Source organism: Callorhinchus milii, unplaced genomic scaffold, assembly GCF_018977255.1.
Source record: "Callorhinchus milii isolate IMCB2004 unplaced genomic scaffold, IMCB_Cmil_1.0 Scaffold4, whole genome shotgun sequence".
Classification (NCBI taxonomy): domain Eukaryota; kingdom Metazoa; phylum Chordata; class Chondrichthyes; order Chimaeriformes; family Callorhinchidae; genus Callorhinchus; species Callorhinchus milii.
In genome coordinates this window covers 48,797,152-48,819,111 of record NW_024704745.1, presented here as the reverse complement: position 1 = coordinate 48,819,111, position 21,960 = coordinate 48,797,152, and the positions used below count along the sequence as shown (strand labels likewise).

At 39.9% G+C, this 21,960-nt stretch overlaps 1 protein-coding gene across 12 annotated transcripts in view; it reads left to right on the top strand.

Moving 5' to 3' along the window:
* Window positions 1-21,960, top strand: part of mbnl2 (muscleblind-like splicing regulator 2) — a 91,767-nt gene that overhangs the window by 64,886 nt on the left and 4,921 nt on the right. For 4 of the 12 annotated variants that reach the window (XM_007906275.2, XM_007906278.2, XM_042334499.1 and 1 more), the window contains exons 6-8: window positions 767-820; window positions 1,521-1,671; window positions 4,568-4,603. In XM_007906275.2, coding sequence (XP_007904466.1) covers window positions 767-820; window positions 1,521-1,671; window positions 4,568-4,603 — 241 coding nt within the window. Of the gene's footprint in view, window positions 1-766; window positions 821-1,520; window positions 1,672-4,567; window positions 4,604-5,942; window positions 6,038-21,960 lie in introns of all 12 variants that reach the window. The other 8 variants (XM_042334501.1, XM_042334500.1, XM_042334503.1 and 5 more) reach the window with 6 other exon arrangements.

Here is a 21,960-nt window from a genome sequence, read left to right as displayed (position 1 = left end):
AAATTAATATCTATCTAGTGGTAATTTACTAATAGCTTTCTGCTGTGAATGCAAGCTTGAGTTGAGGTTACTTCAATCTCATTTATCTTAGTGCAACTAACAATAAAGGAGGCTTCATACTTACAAATCCAGCCAGGATTTGACTCTAGAACTTAGAACTAAAAGGGTGGTATCTAATTTACTCTGCTGTCCCACAAGTAATTTTTAAAATATTGATTGTGGCAGAATTATTTTTGATGAAAATAATACTGAATAGATTTTCAAAAATTCTGTGGTCTGCGGAATATATATTTCCTGGTGCAACATACAAGTATGTAATTGAACTGTAAATATTTCTGTTGAGAAATAGACTCTAGTCATTGTAGTCTAATTCCAAATTTCATATGATTCTGAAAAGTGCAGTAACATTAAGTCCTGTTTTAGATGACAGTACTAATTATTACATTGCATATTTGGAAGATATTAGTAATAGATATTTATGTTTTTGTTCTTTTATGCTTTTTAACTATGGTACAGTAAATGCTTATTTTACTGTGCAGTACTAATTCTGTATTTATTACTAGAAGCCTTTGACAATTCATTTTATGCATGCTGTGTGTTACCTATGTTGTATACTGCATTCAGGGTTTTGTTTTGTTTTTTTCTCCTCACCTGCAATGTACTGCTGTTCCCATGACGCACTTCTGCTTGCTGTTTACCTGTATGTTAATACGCTTGAACCCCCATTGGTCCATTGCCATCATATGCTCGCTGCCTGCTATTTAAGACTCAGTCGGCTGTCAAATCTGTGAAACGACCCCTCGAGGCAACCTTTGACCTGGTACTTTGACCTTTCACCTTCTTGCTTTGCATGCACTGTAGCTTTAGTAAATTAGTACAGTAACTTAATAGACTTTTTAATTTTATGATTTAAAGAAACAAAAGTGCTCACTGCACTTAGCCATTCAATGGAATAGTTTAATGTTCATCCTAACTATAGCCACGTTGGTCATTTAACAATTTAAAAAGCTACTATTTATGTAAAGTTATTTCTAGAAATATCAGATGTTTCTGTGATGGATTCCAGGTGTAGCAACAAATAGCTTGGGGTGAATATAACGGGGCATTCTTTTAGTTTTAAATTGATGGTAATTTGTTTAATATGTGCAGTATAATTGTTAAGTAATGTATCCTTTACCTACCTTCATTATGCATTTTTTTTGCTAAACTGCTTTCAAATATCAAGATAATAAAAGTATTTTAATTAATACGATAGTATTTGCAGTTACAAATGAGTTCATGCTCTCAGTACTGTTTTTGTATGTAACTAGCAAATATTGCAAAACTAAAATTCACTGCATTTGATTTGTTAAAAATCTGTACTTGTACTATGTGCGCTGTCTTTTACAGAAAGCTAGTCTTTATCATGTGAAAATGTTTTTATTCTATTTTGCTGTAACTTTTCAGTGCGTGGCAGGCATTTTGTTCTGTCTTCTCTATTTTTTTTATTGTACCTATCTTACTAAATCCCTCATTCACAGGCCTTTCCACCTGGTGTTCTTCACCACTTACCAAAGAGACCAGCACTTGAAAAAAGTAATGGTGCCAGCACAATCTTTAATCCTAGTGTTTTGCACTACCAACAGGCACTAGCCAATGCACAGTTACAGCAGCCAACATTTTTTCCAACAGGTATGTCATATCCCCTTATTGTAAAGCTCCGCTGTTGACTTGGTAAAGTAAGGTACTGAAGGCATTATTTTGAAACTGTTCTGTATGCTGGTTACACCTTGTCTTGCCCCTTTTTGTCAGGGCTTACAGAAATAACTTATCTGAAGTGAAATGACTTGCAAATACTGTTTTAATTTTATTTGGTAATACATGAGATTCAACACTAACTGATGTTTAGTAATGCTTTATTGAATATTCCTGCTCCATTACCTTTAGGACAGTGAAATCTGACTAATTATTACCTTTGTCACCAACTTCAAGTGGTCAAATACTGGGTCAAACCATTTGAATTGTTTGTTTAAAATTATATAAGGTCACCTAAGCATAAATGTTCGTTAAGATGGATTTTGGCTAGTTTCTCAGTATTTCATATTGAGATGACACTTATAGCACTTTTGTGAGGATAATCTTACATGATTGTGTATAAGCCAAATGATTTTAGTTAAAGGAGCGCAGTGTATAAAATAGATGTCATTTTTGTAAGAGAAAGCACCATGTTTATCATAAAAGCCTCATCTGTTAAAGGGTTTAGTTGGGATTTTTTTTAATGAAATATGTACTTGCACCTATGTAATGGTCTTTTCTCAGTCTTCACTTCGGTGTGTAATGTTAGTGATTTGTAATGTTTGAGCTCACGTCTGGATTTTCCTTTTGGGTAGTAACAGGTTGTTGCCCAGAGCATTTTTGCCTACTTACTTCTGTTGTTAGTAAACTCTAGATTAAAATATAAAAATGTAAACTGCTTAGCAGTGTCTGCTCATGTTTAGCCTATAAACATTGCAGCCCCTGGTGATGCAGCGAGGAATTGATCAAATGGAAGGTCTGGAACTCACCATATTATGACTTGTTGGACCCAGAAAATGGGGATCTTGTGAATGTCTTTTGAACACCACACTGGAGCGACCTGTGGGGAGCTGCAACTTGATTGACCGGATTTCTCTTTTAATAAATTATTTTTGCAGAAATTAGGCCAAATTCAGAGCCCTGAAATCTCTTGCGCTCTTAACCTTAAGATCATTGCTTTTAAATTTAAGATTGTACAGTAATCTTGATTTGGAAGTTTCTCCCGGTGTCCAAGCCCACAATCCACAGGTCCTTCAGAGCTGTTTATGGGCGTTGTTCTGTGCAAATTGGCTGTCTCATTCGCCTATAAAATACACTATCACTGCACTTTACAGTAAATCTGGTGGTGAGATGTCCTGTAAAAACAGAAAAATAAGGGCAGTACGGTGGGTGGTAATTTCCCTTGCGCTGATTACCATTTCAGTCTCTCCAGCAGAAAATGTTCTTTACTATTAAAAGTAATCAGTTACTATCAATTAAGAGGAAAGACCACGCCAGGAAGTTAAATGTGGAATATCTTAATAAGTGCTGCTCCTTGATACCGCTGCATGGCCATTTAAAAAAAAAGTCTTAAACCACGTTTCTCCAGAGGATCCCCTTTATGCCACATAAATCTCAGCTCGAACCTGAGTTCTCACTGGAGCCTTAGATCTTGTGATTGCAAGATGTACAGAGGTTTCTTGGGAGAAAAAACACTGTCAATGGAGCTTTTCTGGTAGCCACACATTGGCTCCACATTTTAAACCACGTTGGTTCCAGAAGTGAAGAATGAGAAAAGAAAACTCTTAATGCCAAATTTAATTTCACAACTGAACATTCCTTTGTCTGGCCAGGTATTGTTACAATTCTGTAAAAAAAAAGTGGTGCTGCATTTTCTGCTGAGGGAAAAAATCTGGGCTGCAAGCATTTTATCCACACCAACTCTGAAATACACGTCAGCTGTAAAATACTGCTAAACATGGTAATTGACATATTTAAAAACACACCGCCTTTATAATTTTTTTAAAAAAGGTGTTTTCCAAGGTCACAGACATAATTGTTCAATTTATACTATGTGTCACAGAAATATCACGACAAAAGTGATAAGTAATTGTTCTTTACCTGGCACAAAGAAATACCCCACTGAGACAGAATTAACTGTTTAGAATGTTTCACTGTATAAATGACAATGCAGTAAATTTACTGATCAAAATAGCTATTTACATGTGGTATTTGAAGAAAAGACATTTAAAATTTACACATTTAGCTAATTCACAGTTTGCTTTTAAAACTACTGAATAATGCTGATTGTACAGATTGCTGAAAATTGTTTGCTAACCAATTGCTAACTGGGAGGGTGAATCAAAATAATATCTTGCTTATACTGTGATATGATTCCTCGCTTGCTTAGTGATGAATTTGAATCATGTAATTGAGTTTAAAACAACCCTTAATATTTCCAAAATAATTTTTTGTTGCTTCATTCTGTATAAAATTGAAGAGTGATATGCCGTCAGTCTATGCAGTTAAGACAATCGGTATAAACTCACCACCAAACACCAGCAATTAGATTTCAGCCTATCATCGCAAAATTTAACATTTTAGAGTTGCATGTGTTTATTTCACTTAGACTGAAAGTTGCTATGTGCTCCACTTTTGTACCTTTGTTGTCCTTGCTGACCAACACTATGCACTGTTAGCAGTGCTCTGTAGATTGAGTCTGGATTCCCACAATGACTCAAGTAAATTTGTGAGAACTTTGTTTGGTATCCCACACACAGTAGCACATCTCATACAAATTCATTGTTTGAGGTATAATTGGATGGAGAAACATTTGCTGTTTTGAACCTTTTTGTTTTCGTTAACCAGGCTTTGCATTATTAGAGCTAACCTTAAGATTAGATGTATTGAACTAAATAGCAATCTATTTATTTTGTATTTGTTTGTTAGGATCTTTACTGTGATCTAACACAAACTGATTTGCTAACACTTTTTTCTAATTCACCTTTCTAAATGTTTTACTGCATGATGGCAGGGTCGGTGTTTTGCATGACTCCAGCTACAAGTGTTGGTAGGTTTCATCCTTATTTCCTAACCATGAATGTAATCAGATACAACCAGATGCTGTTACAATCTTTTTAAAGAAAATTGGTTCTAAGCATTTTGATTTTCTATGATTTGAGAAATACGAAGCTAAAATCATCAAAACATTCCTTAGTTAAAGCTGCACTGTACCTGATTTATTAAATAGAGCACAACAGAACTCTGTCCATCTGTTTCACATGTAGTGGGATGGTTCTCCAATTGTCAATAAATATGCACTCCTTCATAGGTGAGGGCACCAGGTTCTCTCCTGGTCAGTAGATTTACTAACCAGCTGAGAATAGAATAAGCTCAATGACAAGGTTGGTAAATTTACCCAACAACCGGAGCATCACCCCATAATGTTTTGAACTAAGATGTCCCCTTTGGGAACTTTCCTGGATTTGGAGATGTGCACATAAAAACTGAAAATGCTGTTGTAGGCATATAGTGCCATGTAAATTTCCCAACAGGGGAGCATTTTGCTCCTTGATTGATAACCTAGAAGATCTCTGTGGATTTTGATTAAACGGTTAAGGTACAAGTAGCAAACCATTGCATGCATTTATTACTGGAATTTGTTCTGACTGACTTTTTTAAATGGAAACTGGCTGAGAAAGTGATCATTTAGACCAGTTGGTTTCAATTGCACAGACAATGTAATCTACTACTACAGTGGATTTTAGTTGGAAATAATGTTGTTACAGTAACAGCCACAGTAACAGCCTTCTATATTTGCCTTTTGGGTAACTTGGTTTAACTTGATAGCATTGGAACTATTTTAAGTTTGGAAAAACAAGTCTTAGTTTTATTTAATTTATCAGAGTCTCCCAGAGAATTTTAAGGGAGTTGAATTTTGAAATTCTGCCATGAAATAATGATGGCATTCTTAGTAGTTGAACAAAAAATAAACTTGGGTGGTCCTCTTGTCTCTTGTCAAAACATTTTGACAAGAAAAGGTTATAGCTGTACAATGTTTAGCTGAGAACATGAGTGGAAGTTGTAGGATATTTTTTACTCACCTTTTTCCCAAGCGCGTCTTTCCTGTATGCTTTCTCTGGGAAACTCTGATTATGTTGGCATTGCTTTTTTAATTGTGATTGTAATACGCTTTTTCCTTTCTCTTTGTCTTATTTTACCCCCCCCCCCCCCCACATGCTTTCTTGCTTTGCACTTTGATTGCATGTCACCTGCTGGTGTAACCTCACCCGTCCCACGATGGCTTTCTGCTATGTGATATCTGCCATGCCCTATAACAACATATGTTGTCATGGTCACCATGTGCCACACCCTTCTGTTTATTGCTTCCATGGCTCCCTTCCTGAAAGTATCCATGATGCACAGTGCTACGCCCGCCACTGTCTCTGCAGCAACAACACCTGCCACAAGCCTACACTTCGCCGCCGCAGCCACAGCAAATCAGGTTTGCCCTTTTACAGCTTACTTTCATAAACCCCCAACTCTAAACGAGTGCTGCGATGAAGTGATCAGCAAGCAAATTATATTGAATTTATATATTACCAGAATGTTACAGACCAAATTGTTATTAATCACAAAGGCACTTGTTTAGAGTTGTCATTTATCCCCGACAACAGTATGTTTTTGTGTGATCTGTGCTGCATTATTTTTCATTAATTTCAACCTCGCTGTACTAATCACACTGTGTGTGTTGAAGATCATTAAACCTAGTTGCAGTACTATTGCAGCAATATGAGCTTTAGATTTATTTTTAAATGATATTTCAATAGCGTGCTTTATTACATAAGTACTATGTGAATACTCTTTAAATCACCTAATACTGTAATCAGTTATTGGAGAAAATTGAGTGTAGTATTTAGCAATCTATTATTATTGTCAATAAACCAAAAATTATACCGTTTCACACTGCTAAATATAGTTATAGGATATATATATATAGATAGATAGAGAGAGAGAAAGTTATATAGAAAAAGGTTACAATAAATTCCAAAATATAATAGTAATAATAATCCTTGCATTTGATATAGCGCTTTTCACGTCGGGAGGACATCCCAAAGCGCTTCACAGAACAAACTGTAAAGTGAATTGACTGTATATTTATGGGCGAACGCGGCAGCCAATTGCGCACAGCAATGTCCCACAAACAGTCGTAGATTGAAAATGACCAATTTATTATTGTTTTTGGTTTTTGGAGGGATTATTATTAGGCGTGTGGAGTAAGGAAACTTGCCCAAGGTTTCGCCCTGCCTGGAATTGAACTCAGGTCTCTCGCTTGCAAAGCGAGTGCTCTAACCACTGAGCTACAGGTCTCCAAGATGTCTGTTAGAAGAATAAGAAACAGCAGAAGTGTATTCCTGCTTAACAAAAAGGTCTTCATCAGTCTTGCACTGATCTTCAAATGGCTCCTGCGTGGAGCACACAGTTTCCTCTTCTACAGGAAGTGCAAATCTTTCTGCAAAGAGCTACAAAGACGACAGTTAAAATAGCACTCTTCCAACTCACCAGCTTAAAAAAAAGTTTAGTCACATTTTTTAAAAGATCTATTGTTTTAGTGCTAGGATTAAGCACAATTCATCATTCTAAGTGGCTTTCTTCATCATCTGTGTGATTTGTTTTAAAATGCAAAGCTTGACACAATCATTTTCCAGTAGAATTTTAGCTTAATTAATAAAAGTAAAGACTATAACTGATATGTAAATACCATAGATTAAGTTAGTTTTGTTGCATATTAGTGCTAATTTGACATGATTTAAAGGAGAGGAGTATGACTTTTAAAACAATTCATAATTTTATTCTTGGAAGTCATTAGTACTAAGGAGGTATTATTTTCATGAAAATGTTTGTTTAATAAAAGTAATATCCTTGCATTTGATATATTGCCTTATCACATCTTATAGACGTCTTGAAGCACTTCACAGAATATACTGTCACGTTACGCCCATAGGGATTCAACCACAACAAAATTACATTTGTGTAGCGCCTTTTGGGAGGACATCCCAAGGCACTGGATAATCAGTGTTTCGGACACGAGCCGGGGATTGGGATCTGGTAGGGTGGAGGGCAGGGGGGTTAACTTGACTTCTACCTTTTTATGTCAGGAGTTGAAATAGCTAATAAAAGTCATTCTTGCAATCAGTGTCTATTTTAATCATGCTCAAAGTGACCCATAGTCTCTCATTTCAGCATTTGCCAGCAAATAAAAAGTTTGCCAAAAAAAATTACCTCTTTAATGAAACTCTTTCCCACGATAGCTATTTTCAGTAATAAGTATAGATTCACAACCTTAATTTTAAAAGATGCCCTTAGTCAGCTGTTCATGCACCTGGATATCCAATGTACATCTTGTCTTAATTCATTACAATTCACTTCTCACTTTGGGAAAGTATTAAATGCCTGTTTCTGTATAGAATGTATTTTCTGTTGGTATTTGACCTTGTTATGTCCTGTTTTGTTCGATTGAGATTTTCATACATAGTTGTCACTTGCTGGCCTTTTCACTAATGTAAGTGTAAAATGTAAATATAAGCTGCAAAGGTGAATTTAAATTTCAGAGCAAACCTAGAATTAGTGAGGATTCCCATCAATAAATGTTGTGAGCACTGAAAGCAGTTAGTAGTACTGAGCATTTCAGGATTAAAACAAATTAATTTGCGTCAAGGCACAATATTTGTGAGCCACTACATATTTCACTTAAATTAGTGATCAGAAGAATTTCAGGCCTGTAGGGGTGGCACAAACAGCATTATTAAAATCTTGTAGATGGTCATTTAGGAAGAAGATGTACAACTTTTAGAACTGAGAAGATGCATTGAATCCCAACTCCAACTTGGAATTTATTGAGCAAGAACAAGAAAAGTTGTGAGCAGCAAACAGTACATGGTATATATATGCCAGAAATATCTAAATGGAGATGGTGGAGTCGGAGAGCCGGGAATGCAGAAAGCAGAGGAAGCTCACGCACTTACCCCGAGTAGCAGGTCGACCAACTGCAATTGAGTGAGCAATAGCGTGACAGAGCGGTTGCTCATAGCTTTATTCAAGAGGCCTAACAAATCTGTAAAATGTGTTGTTTTTAGGGTTTATTAAAAATAATAATCCACTGCAAGTATTCTTGCAAGTATTCAGTGTAAACAACAACAACAAAATTACATTTGTATAATGCCTTTCACGTCGAGTGGACCTCCCAAGGCGCTGGACAGACAGAGTTTCAGACCCAAGCTGGGGCTCGGGGTCAGGGAGGGTGAAGGGCGGTGGGGAAGCAGGGAGATTGAAAGCACAGTCGAAGAGAAGGGTCTTGAGATGGGTCTTGAAGGTGGCAAGAGAGGGGGCGAGGCAGAGGGACTATGGAATGGAGTTCCAGAGAGTGGGGGCAGAGTGGCAGAAGGCCTGCCCGCCAATAGTGGGGCGAGCGAGGCGGGGGACATGACGCAGGCTGCAGCCCGCTGAGCAGAGGAAGCGAGCAGGATGGTAGGGGGTTAGAAGGTCGCAGAGGTGGGGAGCAAGATCGTGGAGAGTTTTGAAGGTGAGGGCCAGGATCTTGAACTGTATCCTCTGTGTGATGGGAAGCCAGTGGAGTAAGGTGAGGATGGGGATGATAGGATCACGGAGCCTGGTGTGGGAGAGAACACGGCTGCAGAGTTCTGGATGATCTGCAGCCTATGGAGGGATGAGTTGGGGAGCCGACAAGCAATGTAATGAAAGCATGTATGAGGGTTTCGGCGGCCTGCGGTGTGAGACAGTGGCGAGCCAGGAGATATCGCGTAAGTGGGGGAAGGCAGAGTAGGTCATGGCGCAGATATGGGTTGGAAAGGATAGTTGAGGGTCAAACAAGATGCCAAGGTTCCGGACTGGCTTAGTTTGATTCCCGACCGTGGATGGTGATGCTGTCAGTGTTTGAGGTGAGGAGGCGCTGGCAGGAGCCAGTCTGGAGAGCCTCGGTCTTGTTGACATTCAACTGAAAAAAATTAGCTCTCATCCTGGACTTGATGTCTAACAGACATTCTGTCAGGACAGCAATGGTCCTGGAGTGAAGGGTGGAGGCAGAGAGGTAGAGTTCGGAGTCATCTGCATACATGTGGAAGTTGACTCCATGTCTAGGGATGATGTTGCCAAGAGGGAGCATATAGATATTGGAAGAGGAGGGGACCAAAGACAGAGCCCTGAGGAACGCTGCACAAGACGGTGCGGGGGCTAGAATGGAAGCCATTTGTGGAGATGAAGTGGAGGAATGTGAGACATACGATCTGAACTAGTCAAGGACAGAGCCGTGAAGGTTGAGGTGAGAGGAGGGGCGGTGGATGAGGATAGAGTGGTCGATGGTGTCGAAGGCAGCAGAGGTCTAGGAGAACGAGGAGGCAGAGGGAGCCTGGTCGCAGATGGCCAAAATGTTATTTGTCACTTTGACCAGGGTCATTTCTATGCTGTGGGCGGTACGGAAACCCGATTGGAGGGTTTCTGTGTACTGCAATACATGCAAGTATTCAAGTATTTGGTATAAATTTTCTTGGAGATACTGAGGAGGTTCCAGTTTTGGATCCAATTTCTGTTACATGGTCCAAGATGAACTACAGGGATAATGAACTGTTTGGGATGACACAAACAGTACCAGTAGTCACCAGTTTTTTATGCTTCTGGGATATGCTGCAATAAGAAGATAACTGAGACACTATATTGCAAAGCACCTGCAATTTACATATCTCAGGAAGAAACAGGAAATGGTCTTTATTACAAATTTGTGACCTACAGCTACAGGCCAAGATTAATTTGTGTACCCCATTAACATGCCGACCACGAATCCACAAATCTGCCTGCTGCAGAAAGTATCAAATTGCATTATTGCAAATGTTGTGAACCATCTCAGGAAACCATATACATCAATTCACAATTTATGGGAATATTTATAGTTTTATTCAGAGGGCTCAACTGTCTTTTAGAAAGCAGGGAGGATGGATAGTTGGCTTCAGTGGGTGTGAGCTGATAGTGCCTGCGTTCAATTTCACCATTGTTCAGTTTTGATTCCCAAGCAGGGAATCGTTATAACCAGGTAATGGCAAAACAGGGTCCTCATTGACCAAAATAATGCTTCCAAACGTTTAGAAGTATGATGAGGGAGGATGGATTCTATTAATGCCTGTATGTTTCAGGGACTGTTCCATAAAACAGATGTATGATCCATGTTCATAATATTACTGTTGGACAGAGGCTCATCATAACCTAGAAGAGAAACCATGGTAGACCAGGAGGAGAGTGCTGTACAGTAATGGACAAGCCAATGCAGGCAGGAGAAGCATGTTGGAGCATTTCAATCCCCATTTTGTTCCCACTGGGCTATGTAATTGATTTTATTTTCACATAGCTATGTTTACAGGCACATAACTACTATTTGGCATTCTTATTTAGTTTTGCTTTTGCTGCATATCTCTGATTTGGTTTACTTTTGTACCTTCTGTGACTTCTGCTTGCAAATTCTGACCCCAATGCCCCCGTTGTAGCAATGAGAATATTTATGAATCATGAGACATACTAGTACATGCTACAAGGTTTTTTTCTATGCTGCTCATAGCTTTATTCAAAAGGCCTAACAAAACTATAAAATTCTGTTTATTTTTATCTTTTTGTTTGTTTTTTTATCTTTAAAAATAATAATCTGAACAATGGAGATACTGCTATTTATGTGGAGTTCTGTAGCTCAGGGGTTAGAGCACTCGCCTTGCAAGCTGGAGACCTGAGTTCAATTTCCAGCAGAAATGTTGGGCAAGCTTCCTTTCTCCACACGCTTCTGTTTACCTAGCAGTAAGTAGGAACCGGTTGTTAGTCGATTGGCGGATCACTTTTCCCAGGGTAATAATTCCTTAAAAAAATAATAGTAATGAATTGGTCACTTCAATCCACGACTGTTTGTGGGACACTGCTGTGCACAATTGGCTGCCATGTTTCGCCCACAAAATATAAAGTCAATTCCCTTTACATTATATTCTGTGAAGCGCTTTGAGATGTCTCGAAGACCTGATAAAGCACTAAATCAAATGCAAGCATTTATTATTAGGTGTACGTCAATAGGTTGCTTTAAAAACAGTGCTCTTATTAGTTGTATTGATATGTTGCTTTTAGTTTTATTTTTTAAATTGAACGGTACTCGAATATGGGATATTGAAATACTGTAATTATTCAGATTATTGAAAATACCATAATATTGTAGGTAAACCATTTCAGAAAACCATACATTAATGTGTGATCGGGTGTCAGCCTGGCTCAGTGGTAGCATTCTTGCCTCTGAGTTAGAAGGTTGTGGATTCAAGCTCCACATAGGGACTTGGAATATCATAAAGTCAAAGATGATACTCCAATGCAATGCTGGAGGTGTGTTACATTTTCGGAGGTGCAGTCCTTTGGATGAGACGTTAAACTGAGTTCCTACCTGACTGTTCAAGTGGACATTAAAGATCCTACTGGCACTATTTGAAAAGAGAAGGGAGTTTCTCCTGGTGTCCTGGGCAACAAATCCTCCAAATAAAATTTGGTCACTCACTCCACAGCTATTTGAGGGACATTGCTGCATGCAAACTGGCTGCTGCATTTCTCTCACAAAATACACAGTATGTCTTGTGAAGCGCTTTGAGATGTGTCTATGATATAAGGCGCTATATCAAAGCAAATGCAAGGATTATTGCATTGATACAATTCAATACTTTCTGTTTCAGACATGCTATTGGATTTATGATAGGTATGTAAATGGAGTATTGAAAATACTGAAACAAGCAGCTGTTTTAATGAAATGCCTTCTTTTCCACTTGCCTGTCATTCACCATAATTATTATTATTAATTATTCACAAAACTTGGTTCCATTGTACAGTGAGGTGTACATATAGCTAAAAACTAAATGGTTAAAAATTGATGGGACACCTCAGAAATTAGGAAGAGGTGACAGTAAATAGATTGTAAGATCAACAACTTGAATTTATATAGCACTCTTCACGTGGGGTAGCATCCCGGAGCAAAATAAAACCAAAGCAAGAAGCAAAACTGATTGAGTTGGTTAGGTGCTGCATTTGTATAAGAACCCATTATTGTTGATCCTAAAGACTTAGTTCACTGTAACTAGAATTGATGAAACAGAATTTAATTGTGTTCCGTTAAGGCTCAGATCAAATAGAACCAAGCAATAACTGAGTTTGTAAAAAAAAGTTTCCAATAATAGGCAGTGCTGATAATGGACGTTATTGATGATTTGATGCACCCCACAAACAACTTGGACTTTTCACGGTATCTTCCACAAAAGATAATGTCTTGAGGTGTTTACAAAGTAGTAGAATACAATTGTCCATGGTTATTCACAAGTGAATTTTTGACCTCGACTGGGCATATACCAAATGGAAATGATGCATTTTGCTACACTTTCTTTCTCTTCCCCCACTTCAGATCAGGAGAGGGGTTTGGAGAGAACTTAGTTGCACCACATTCATTAATTGCTTAGCATTTCCAAACAGAATCAGCACAGATTTTTTAAATAAATGTGACACTTGTTTTCTTTCGGTCAAGAACCAATATTTGTGGGAGATCCTATTAAGCAGAAAGTAAACGAGCTTTAGAGCTAGGGATTTTTTTTAAAAAAACCTCCTTGGATGACAGCAATGTTTACCTAATATTGTGGTTATTGGTACCTGATTTGAATAACGTGCAAAGTTTTGGAATATCATTTACCAGAAGTTATTGTATTTCTATCTAGAGTGGGGTACAATAAATATCTAGGTATAATTAGTGTTTTCATAAGTCTTGAGGTGGGATGTAAAAGTGGAGAGGAAGGTGGAGGGACTTTGAATATATTAGTGGAAGAATTATATGCTTTTACATCACTGTGTATCACAACAGTTGGATATGTGTTGAATGAAATGAACAACTTTTTTTGTTAGCATGTCCCTCACATTTCAAAAGATTTAAAATATATATATATTGCAATAGATTTTAACAAACATTCAATGTTGGGTCAAGTCGTAACACTTCTATTTCTGCACTTGAAATTGGTCATGACAAATTTATGTAAGAATTTTATGTAAGAACTATGTCCAAAATAGCTTGGCCTTAATTATGAAATATTCCATTTACTTGCAGATTTGTCCCAACTGTATTGTGGATACTTTATGGGAGCACACACTATAGGAATTGTCTAAGGCAAGGGTTCCCAAACCTGGGGTCAAGGCCTCCATTACATTAGGCATCCTGACTTGAGGACCCTCGCTCGCATTGTGAGGCTTCCTGTGGAGCAGCGAGGCAAGGTTGCTGGAAAGACACAAGTTCTCTTGGCTCTAGCACAGATTAGCTCTGTTCTGTAGGCATTCACTGGACTTGTTCAGTCTGATGAAGTGCTAGGAGCCCGATTCCTCATCGGACAAACTGTACTGCGAGTTACTGTGAGCTTGCCTTTGGACTGAGATGGTCAAAAGTATTCTCAGGTAGATCCAAGCTCTCTGAGTCCTGCCTTCTCTGGGGGTTCTCATCGAGGGCTTGTCCAAAGGACCAGCTCTGTCCTCTGTAGAGTGATCTCCTCTACATGATGCCCCAAGCATTCCATGTAGCCCATCACTATTATTCAGCACCACAAAAGGCTGCCCTGAATTATAATACTCAAACCATGACCCTATGGCATGGCTTAGCTACTTTCTTTCTCTGCTTGGACTTGTTGGGATCCTTCAGATCATTTATGACTCGGATCTGGATCTATCCACCTCACTGGTATATGGTGCCTCGTTATTGCCAGTGCTGAGGAACAATCCTTGTGAGCTCGCCTTTCTCACCCGTTTCTCAGGCTGTGTGGGCTTCTGTATTCCAACAAGATCCAATGGCTTTTACACTTGCTGCCGCCTGTGTGTCTGGAGCCCCTGAAGCCATCTCATGATCCCACAGGGGTCCACACACCCCAGTTTGCGAACCAATGTTTTAAGAGATCATAGACTTCATTGCTAACTTTTTATTAAAAAGGCATAAAGATTAGTTACTTCTATTAATTTTCAATAGTAACTATCAAAGATTCCACCAAGGAGGAAAAATTTGTCCCATTTTTATGACAAAAAGATATTCAGCAAGGTGTATAGCATAACCACTGTACGTTTCTTTCTACCAATGCCAGATAAATGGTGTTTCAGTTGATTCATCCAGACTACAATGTATGGCAAATTCTCTGCAGTTTAAGTAAAGAGTAAATCTCCAGCTAACCTAGAGATACCCATCCTGAACAGTTCATGCACTTAATGTCTACAGTATTTCTATTAATTTTTACCATAATGTTTACTGCTTCCAAACATCGTTATATTGCTTATACAGTTGCAGAGTCTTGCATTTATTGTTTTCTTATAGAGAACACGTGTAGGCTGCCTATCAACAAATGGCTACAATTAACAAAGATCATTCAAAGGCTCAACAAACAGCTACAAATAACACAAAGATCATTCAAAAGGCTCAGTGGTGGCATCAAAAATATGAATGGTTTTAAACAGAGACAGTCCTATCTGAGCAGTAAGTAACAAGAGGACATGAATAAAGGATTATCAGCAGGAGAAAAGTGGGGATGGTGTAAGATTTTGTTTCACAGAGGATTATTTGACCATGGAACATTGTACTACAAATGGCTGTTGAAGATGATTTTATTAATAGTATTTGAAAGGAAATTGCATAAATCTGGAAGAAAAATACTAGTATAGGGAAAGAGCAGAGGAATGGGATTCGAGTGGATAACTTAAATCACAACAACTTGCACCCCTCACGCAGGGTAGCGTTCCAGAGTTCTTGACAACGGCGGAGCATGACCCAAGGGGGAGGGGGAGCTAACCGTAGGAAGGTCTTCAGTTGCGACCTGAAGATTGGGAAAGAAGGAGGTAAGGTGGAGGAATAGAGGAAGAGTGTTCCAAGAATTTGGGGGATGCAGTGACTAAAAGCGCGGCCACCAATGGTGGAATGGAGGGCAGGAGGGACATGCAGAAGGCCAGTCAATCAGAGGCAGCAGGTTGCGGGTTGGGGTGAGCAGGCCAGAGAGGTAGGGAGGTGCTAGGGCATGAAGGGATTTGAAAACTAGTGCGAGGATCTTGAAATCAATCGAGTTTGGGATCAGTTGGATCCTGTGCATGGTGAAGCTGAGGAGACTGGCAAAGAGGGCAATTGAACAGTCGAGTCAGGAGGTGGGCGACTGTTTCAGCTGTATCTGGGGTAAGGTACGCCAAGGTGGGCATTGGGGTGTAGGTAGAGGAAGGCGATCCTGGTCAGGGACCATATGTGCGGGAAGTAAAGACAGCTGTGGGTTGAACCTGAAGTAGATCCGCATACATGTGGCAGTTTACCCCGTGTCTGCGGATGACATCGCCCAGAGGGAGCATGTAAATGAAGAAGTGGAGAGGGCCAAGGATGGAGCTCTGGGGTACACCACAGATGACCAGGTGGGGGCGAGAGCAGAAACCTTTTGAGGTAAGGTGAAGACAGTTTGTTAGATAGGATTCAAACCAAGCTAGTGCAGTCCCACTAAGGTGGATGGGGAGGAGAGGTGGTGGATGAGGATAGTGTGATCAACTATGTTGAACGCGGTGAAGAGGTCCAGGATGCGGAGGCAGAGGGAGGATGTTATTTGCGAACTTGACAAGCGCTGTCTCTGTGCTGTAGGCAGGGCGAAAACGAGACTGGAGGGGCTTGTGGACGGAGAGGTGAGAGCAAAGCTGGTTAGCGACAACATATTCCAGAGCTTTTGGAATGGGCAGATTGAAATTTGTGAGGTTAGAGGGGTCAATGATGGTTTTTTTTTAGGAGGGCAGTGATGACAGTGGTTTTAAGGAGGAGAGGAACAGAAATTGAGGAGAGTAATGGTTGACTGTGTTTGCCAGGAGTGGGCAACGGAGGTGGGGGTTGGGTGACCAGCACTTGGGTGGGGAGGGGGTTGAGGCAGCAGCTGATGGGAGATGGTGGGAGATGGAGGGGGGAGTAATCAGGGCAAAGGAGAGTGGGGAGTGGTGGGGGCCGTGGCAGAAGCAGGGGGTGGTGTAGACGGTCTGGAGGGTGCAGAATGGGACATAACAACAAAATTTCATTTGTAAAGCGCCTTTCACGTCAAGAGAACGTCCCAAGGCGAAACAGTCAGTGTTTCGGATCAGAGTTGGGGGTTGGGATTGGGGAGGGTGGAGGTCAGGGTGGGGGTAAACAGGGTGATTGAAAGGGACAAGGATATTCTCCATCTTTGGCACTTGGCATTTGAAGTGAGGATGGAGGCAGATTGGGAGGGTACGCGGAGGAGGTGATGCATAGTGGAGAACAGTGCTTTTGGGTTTTTGGCCTCCAAATTGGTTTGGGAGTAAAAGGCAGTCTTGGTCTTCAAGAGGGAGAGGTGGTCGTTGCGGAGATCCTTGAGCCACAGTTGGCAGTGGATAGTGAGGCTGGATTTGTGCCATCTGCGTTCGGGTGCCCGGGTTTTCGTAGACTACAGCATCTAAACAAGCCAATTGGTCCAAATTCAATGCGGGTTGGGGGAGAGTTAGCACTAATACAGACCCAATTGGCTTTTTATGCTGTAAATTTTCTATGATCTGTGAAATCTCGAATGACATATTAAATAAATAGAACTACACAGACTACAGCATCAAAATAGACCAATTGGTCCAACCTGTCTGTGCTGGAGTTTATATTTCATGTGAACCTTCACTACTAATTCCTTATAGCCCTCTGTTCCCGCTCGCTCATGCATGCATTGAGTGTCCTCTTAAATGCATTGGGAAGCACTTAGATTTCCTTGCACTAGTGGTATTAATCATCTCCTAACTCGTAACATTGCTCCCCTATTCTCTGTTACTCCCACAATTACTGGCTGAATTCAATTGTGGGAAATGACGTCCTGACTCATCGATGCATGTGCACTGACTAGCTGCATTGATTCACGGGAAACGCATTCTTGATCCGCCCCCACATACACAGAACTTCATTTTCCACGATTCATTGCAATTACAATGCTTGCCGGTAAGTGCGCCTGCGGCAACAGATCAACACTCATTGAATTGCGGGAAACATAATCTTGCAAAACAAAGGGCAAAGTTGCACCATTTTAGCTTCTATACTCAGTGGAATTGGGTGCTGAGGATGTGCTATTTTATTTATTAGTAGATTTTATTATCCATCATTGTTTTCTTCTCATATGACACAGTGAAAGCAGATTTAAAAATATTGCATCATGTTAAAGAAAATTTAGACTCCACAGTAAATCCTTGGCAAGAAGTAATTTTTATTTTTAACTTTTTCTGCAATCTAATGTTTATGCTGCACAAAATGTTTACATTTTGATGATTGCAAGTGAATGCTCCTACAACAGTGCTCCATGTTAACCTAGCGATAACTTCTCCATTTGGTTAAAACAACCATTTGAATATTGCAACAATGTTTGTGTATTTCAACAGCAATGCATCAGTCCATAGCCAAACCTTTGTTTCAGAATTGAGACCTTTAATGCTCATATGAAACAATGAAAGCAGGAGGCAGATTCTCTAAGTAACAATTGATGCATAATCAGCAATATTTTGGTTTGCTTCAGCATTTTGTTTTGCGTCTTTTCTTTAGGACTCAAAACTATTGACACTTGCAAAGGAATAAACCCTATAGAACTCAATTGATTCACGGTTGCACCATAATAACAATAATCCTTGCAGTTGATATAGCACTTTGCTATGCAAAATGTTCCTGCAACTAAATTGTTTGCTAGCAATTTAGATATCTGATATAGATATAGCACATCTGGCGTGGAGGGCGCTATATAAATCCAAGTTGTTGTTGTTATTTAAATTGACAGCACAGATCAAAGCTAAACATCTTCCCTCCCCCCACCCCCTCCAGTTTTATCTCTTTACTGAACAGTAGAACCAGAGGACACGGCCTGTGATTGAAGGGGGGTAAATTCAGAACAAATCTGCGGAAACACTACTTCAGTGAGCGAGTAGTAAACTTATGATAGAGACTCCCTAGAGAGACAGTAGAGGCAAAAAATTTTGTTTGTTTCAAGAACAAATTAGATAGATTTTTTCTGCTAGAAAATAATATCTCAGGATACAATATATAGTTTGGGACATGACGTGAAGGGAGTGCCAGAATGGTGGAAGGCCAACTAGATGGACATTGGTCTTCTTTCACCTAGAAAATGATTGTGTTCTTATGTTCATGAGTGTTTTGCCTGTTTAGGAACTCCTGTCTTAAAACCAGCAGCTAAGCAGCTGATATTTGTTATTATTTGTTCGATAGGTTACGCTAAAACTAAATCATTTGAGACTGTATAAAGAAGCAGCAGTATGAGTGGTCGTTACAAGTTGGTGTGATGGTTGGTATGACACAGGATTAGGAATAGTCAGTGGGAGGGAGTTTGATTTGCAGCTATTTATTTTGAGGGAAGTCATGGGAAGTAATAGTTTAGATGAAGTGTGACAATTCTTTCTGTTGCCCAGTCAAGGTCTGATTTGTTTGAAGTGATGTGAGAATTAGTCCCAACTTAAAAGAAATCGTACAAACGAAAGGGCAACCTCCCATTACCTAAAGAAAGCAACGAGTGGTATCCACTCTTTTAGAGCAACTAGCTGTGAGAAACTGATAGTAAGCACAGCTTTTCAGTCTCATGGAGTTCTTCAGTCTCATGGAGATGGCTCGAAGAAAAGCTTATAGAGTTATATAAAATGCTTAATGATAGAACAATGAAATCCAGAATCAATATTTTCAGATGTGCCAGGGCACAGGTATAAAAGGGACAAGATCAGAGTTAGGAAGGACAATTTTAGGACTGACTCTGGGAATTATTCCTTTACACACCGGGTAATCCACAGCTGGAACAGTTACCAGGAGAGTTGGTTGTGGCCTAGATACTAGGATTTAAAAAAAAGTTTGATGCTGTACTGGGAAAATGTTACTGTTGGTATTCTGAAAGGATAAGATCAAATGGCCCATAGAGCTAAACCTCTCTAATAACTTTGTCACTTAGATATGATTGTTATATTTTATGAAGGTAATTTGCCAGTTATATTTTATGTGTCTTCATATTCATTGTTTCCAATTATTTTTTAATATTCTCATTGGCATATGCTCTGGGTCCTGATCTCCAGTCTCATCATACTGAGCTGCAGTTGTACGTGAGCTAGTTTCCCCCCAGTACTTGCCCAAGTGGCCATTATTCTTGTGAGTGTCATGTGAGTGTCAGCAGGCCACAGCCTCCGTTCTACTGGCTACATCCCATCTGTTGCAGCAGAGGGTGGTGAAGATGGAACAAAAACAGAAACCCCAGCTCATTTTAACCATAAGAAGGACGCAGGCTATTATAACCTTCCCATGTATCCATGGCTGTAACTGGCAAACTCAGTAAGAAGGAAGCCCCATAAGCTGCAGTTATATCCATCAGGAATGAACCAAGTGTGTTTATTTTCAGTGTTCAGGTGTGGAAGGAGTTGTTAGCAGAAAGTGGGAAGCTCTGTAGTTTCAGACAGTAGCGTATGTTTTCAATATGCTTATGATGAGTGCACAGAAAAAGTATCAGGGGCATTAGGGAGAGACTAGATGGGACAGAACAAATTGGAAGATATTACAGTTTAGTCCACTTACCACTTTTCCCCATTTGTATGTTTTTAACACAGAACAATGGAAAAATAGATTATTACATTCTCTAGCGTTTTAGGACCTTACGTCTATGGTTCATTTGCAAACCTGATCCTTCCTGATGGCACAAAGCATAACAATTATTTCACACAAATGTAATGTATTTTTTCTTTGGCAATATATTGCACTTTATTTTAAAAAAGATTAGCATTTTTAGTGAAGTAGCATGAAATGTTTCACATTAACATCTTCAGATTAACATTTTCTTCACTCATTGAAAGCCATAGAATTTAAAGGCATACTTTTACAACAGCTTGCATTTACATAGCGCCATTCACGCATGGTAGTGTCTCAGAACGCTTAACAGGGCGGAGCCTAAGGCTGAGAGGGGTGAGGGGGGAAGGGACCATAGGCACAGTTGAAGAGGAAGGTCTTCATACGTGATCTGAAATGGGGAAGGAGGAGGCAAGATGGAGAGATTGAGGGAGAAAGTTCCAAAGTTTTGGGGTAGTGGCTGAAAGTATAGCTGACGATGGTGGAGGAGAGACTACAAGGGACAAGCGGGAGGCCATAGTCAGCCGAGCGGAAACAGCAGGTAGTGCAGTGGAGAGTAAGCAAGTCAGAAAGGCAGGACATGAAGGGACGTAGACAAGTGTGAAGATCTTGAACCATTTAGTGACAGGGAGCAAATAGAGTCCAGCAAGGAACTCGTGTGATGGGGAGGCAGAGTTTAGTGCGGGTGAGTATACGGGTGGCATAATCTTGAATTAATTGGATTTTGTGGATAGTGGAGCTGGGAAAACCGGTTAGGAGGGCATTGGAATAATTGAAAACATGGATGAGGGCTTCGGCGGCATTGGGTGTGAAGTAAGTTTGTGGGCGGGCAATGTGTTGGGAGTTTGTAGCTATTCACATTTTTATGTCATTCTTACATTAATGAAAATGTATATATTTTATTTTTATAGCACATTGTGAGCTATATTTTATCACCTCTGAGTGAGCATGTTTTATGCAAGCTTTTATGACAGAAGGCTGACATTAGTGCTATAAAATAAATATTTTAATTTAAATACACTTCTGAGCAGTTTTTTTCCATTGCAGCCCTAACATACGGGTACAATTTTAAATTTAAAATATAAACTGTACTGTGGCTGATACTTTTTTAAAAAAAACACAAAACATAATGTTGCTCATGCTACTTATTGTGGGATAGTAACTATAGGGGAAAATTTCTATTAAGACATCTAGCTATTCAGATTCACCTGCATTTTTAATGTTATTTAGTGTTAAGGGAAAAAGTATTACTGTTGAAGTGCCCTTGTTAGTGAGTTTGCAGTTTTGGTCACCATCAGTTTTGCTTGAATTGTGAGTTTCTTCCCCACATCCACGGCATGACCCGCTCTGCCTTCACTCATCTCCGTAACATCGCCTGACTCTGCCACTACCTCACCCCTCAGGCCACCGAAACTCTTGTTCATGCCTTTTTCACCTCCAGGTTCGACTATGCAAATGCCCTGCCTGTCGGCCTTCCCAACTCCTCCCTCCACAGGCTCCAGATAATCCAGAACTCTGCAGCCCGTGTCCTCTCCCGCACCAAACTCTGTGACCCCATCTCCCCCACTCTCGCCCGACTCCATTGGCTCCCTATCCTTCAGAGGATCCAGTTCAAGATCCTGGTCCTCACCTACAAAGCCCTCCACGGTCTCGCCCCACCCTACCTCTGTGACCTCCTAATCCCCTACCAACCCACCCGTTCCCTTCCGCTCAGCCGGCTCTGG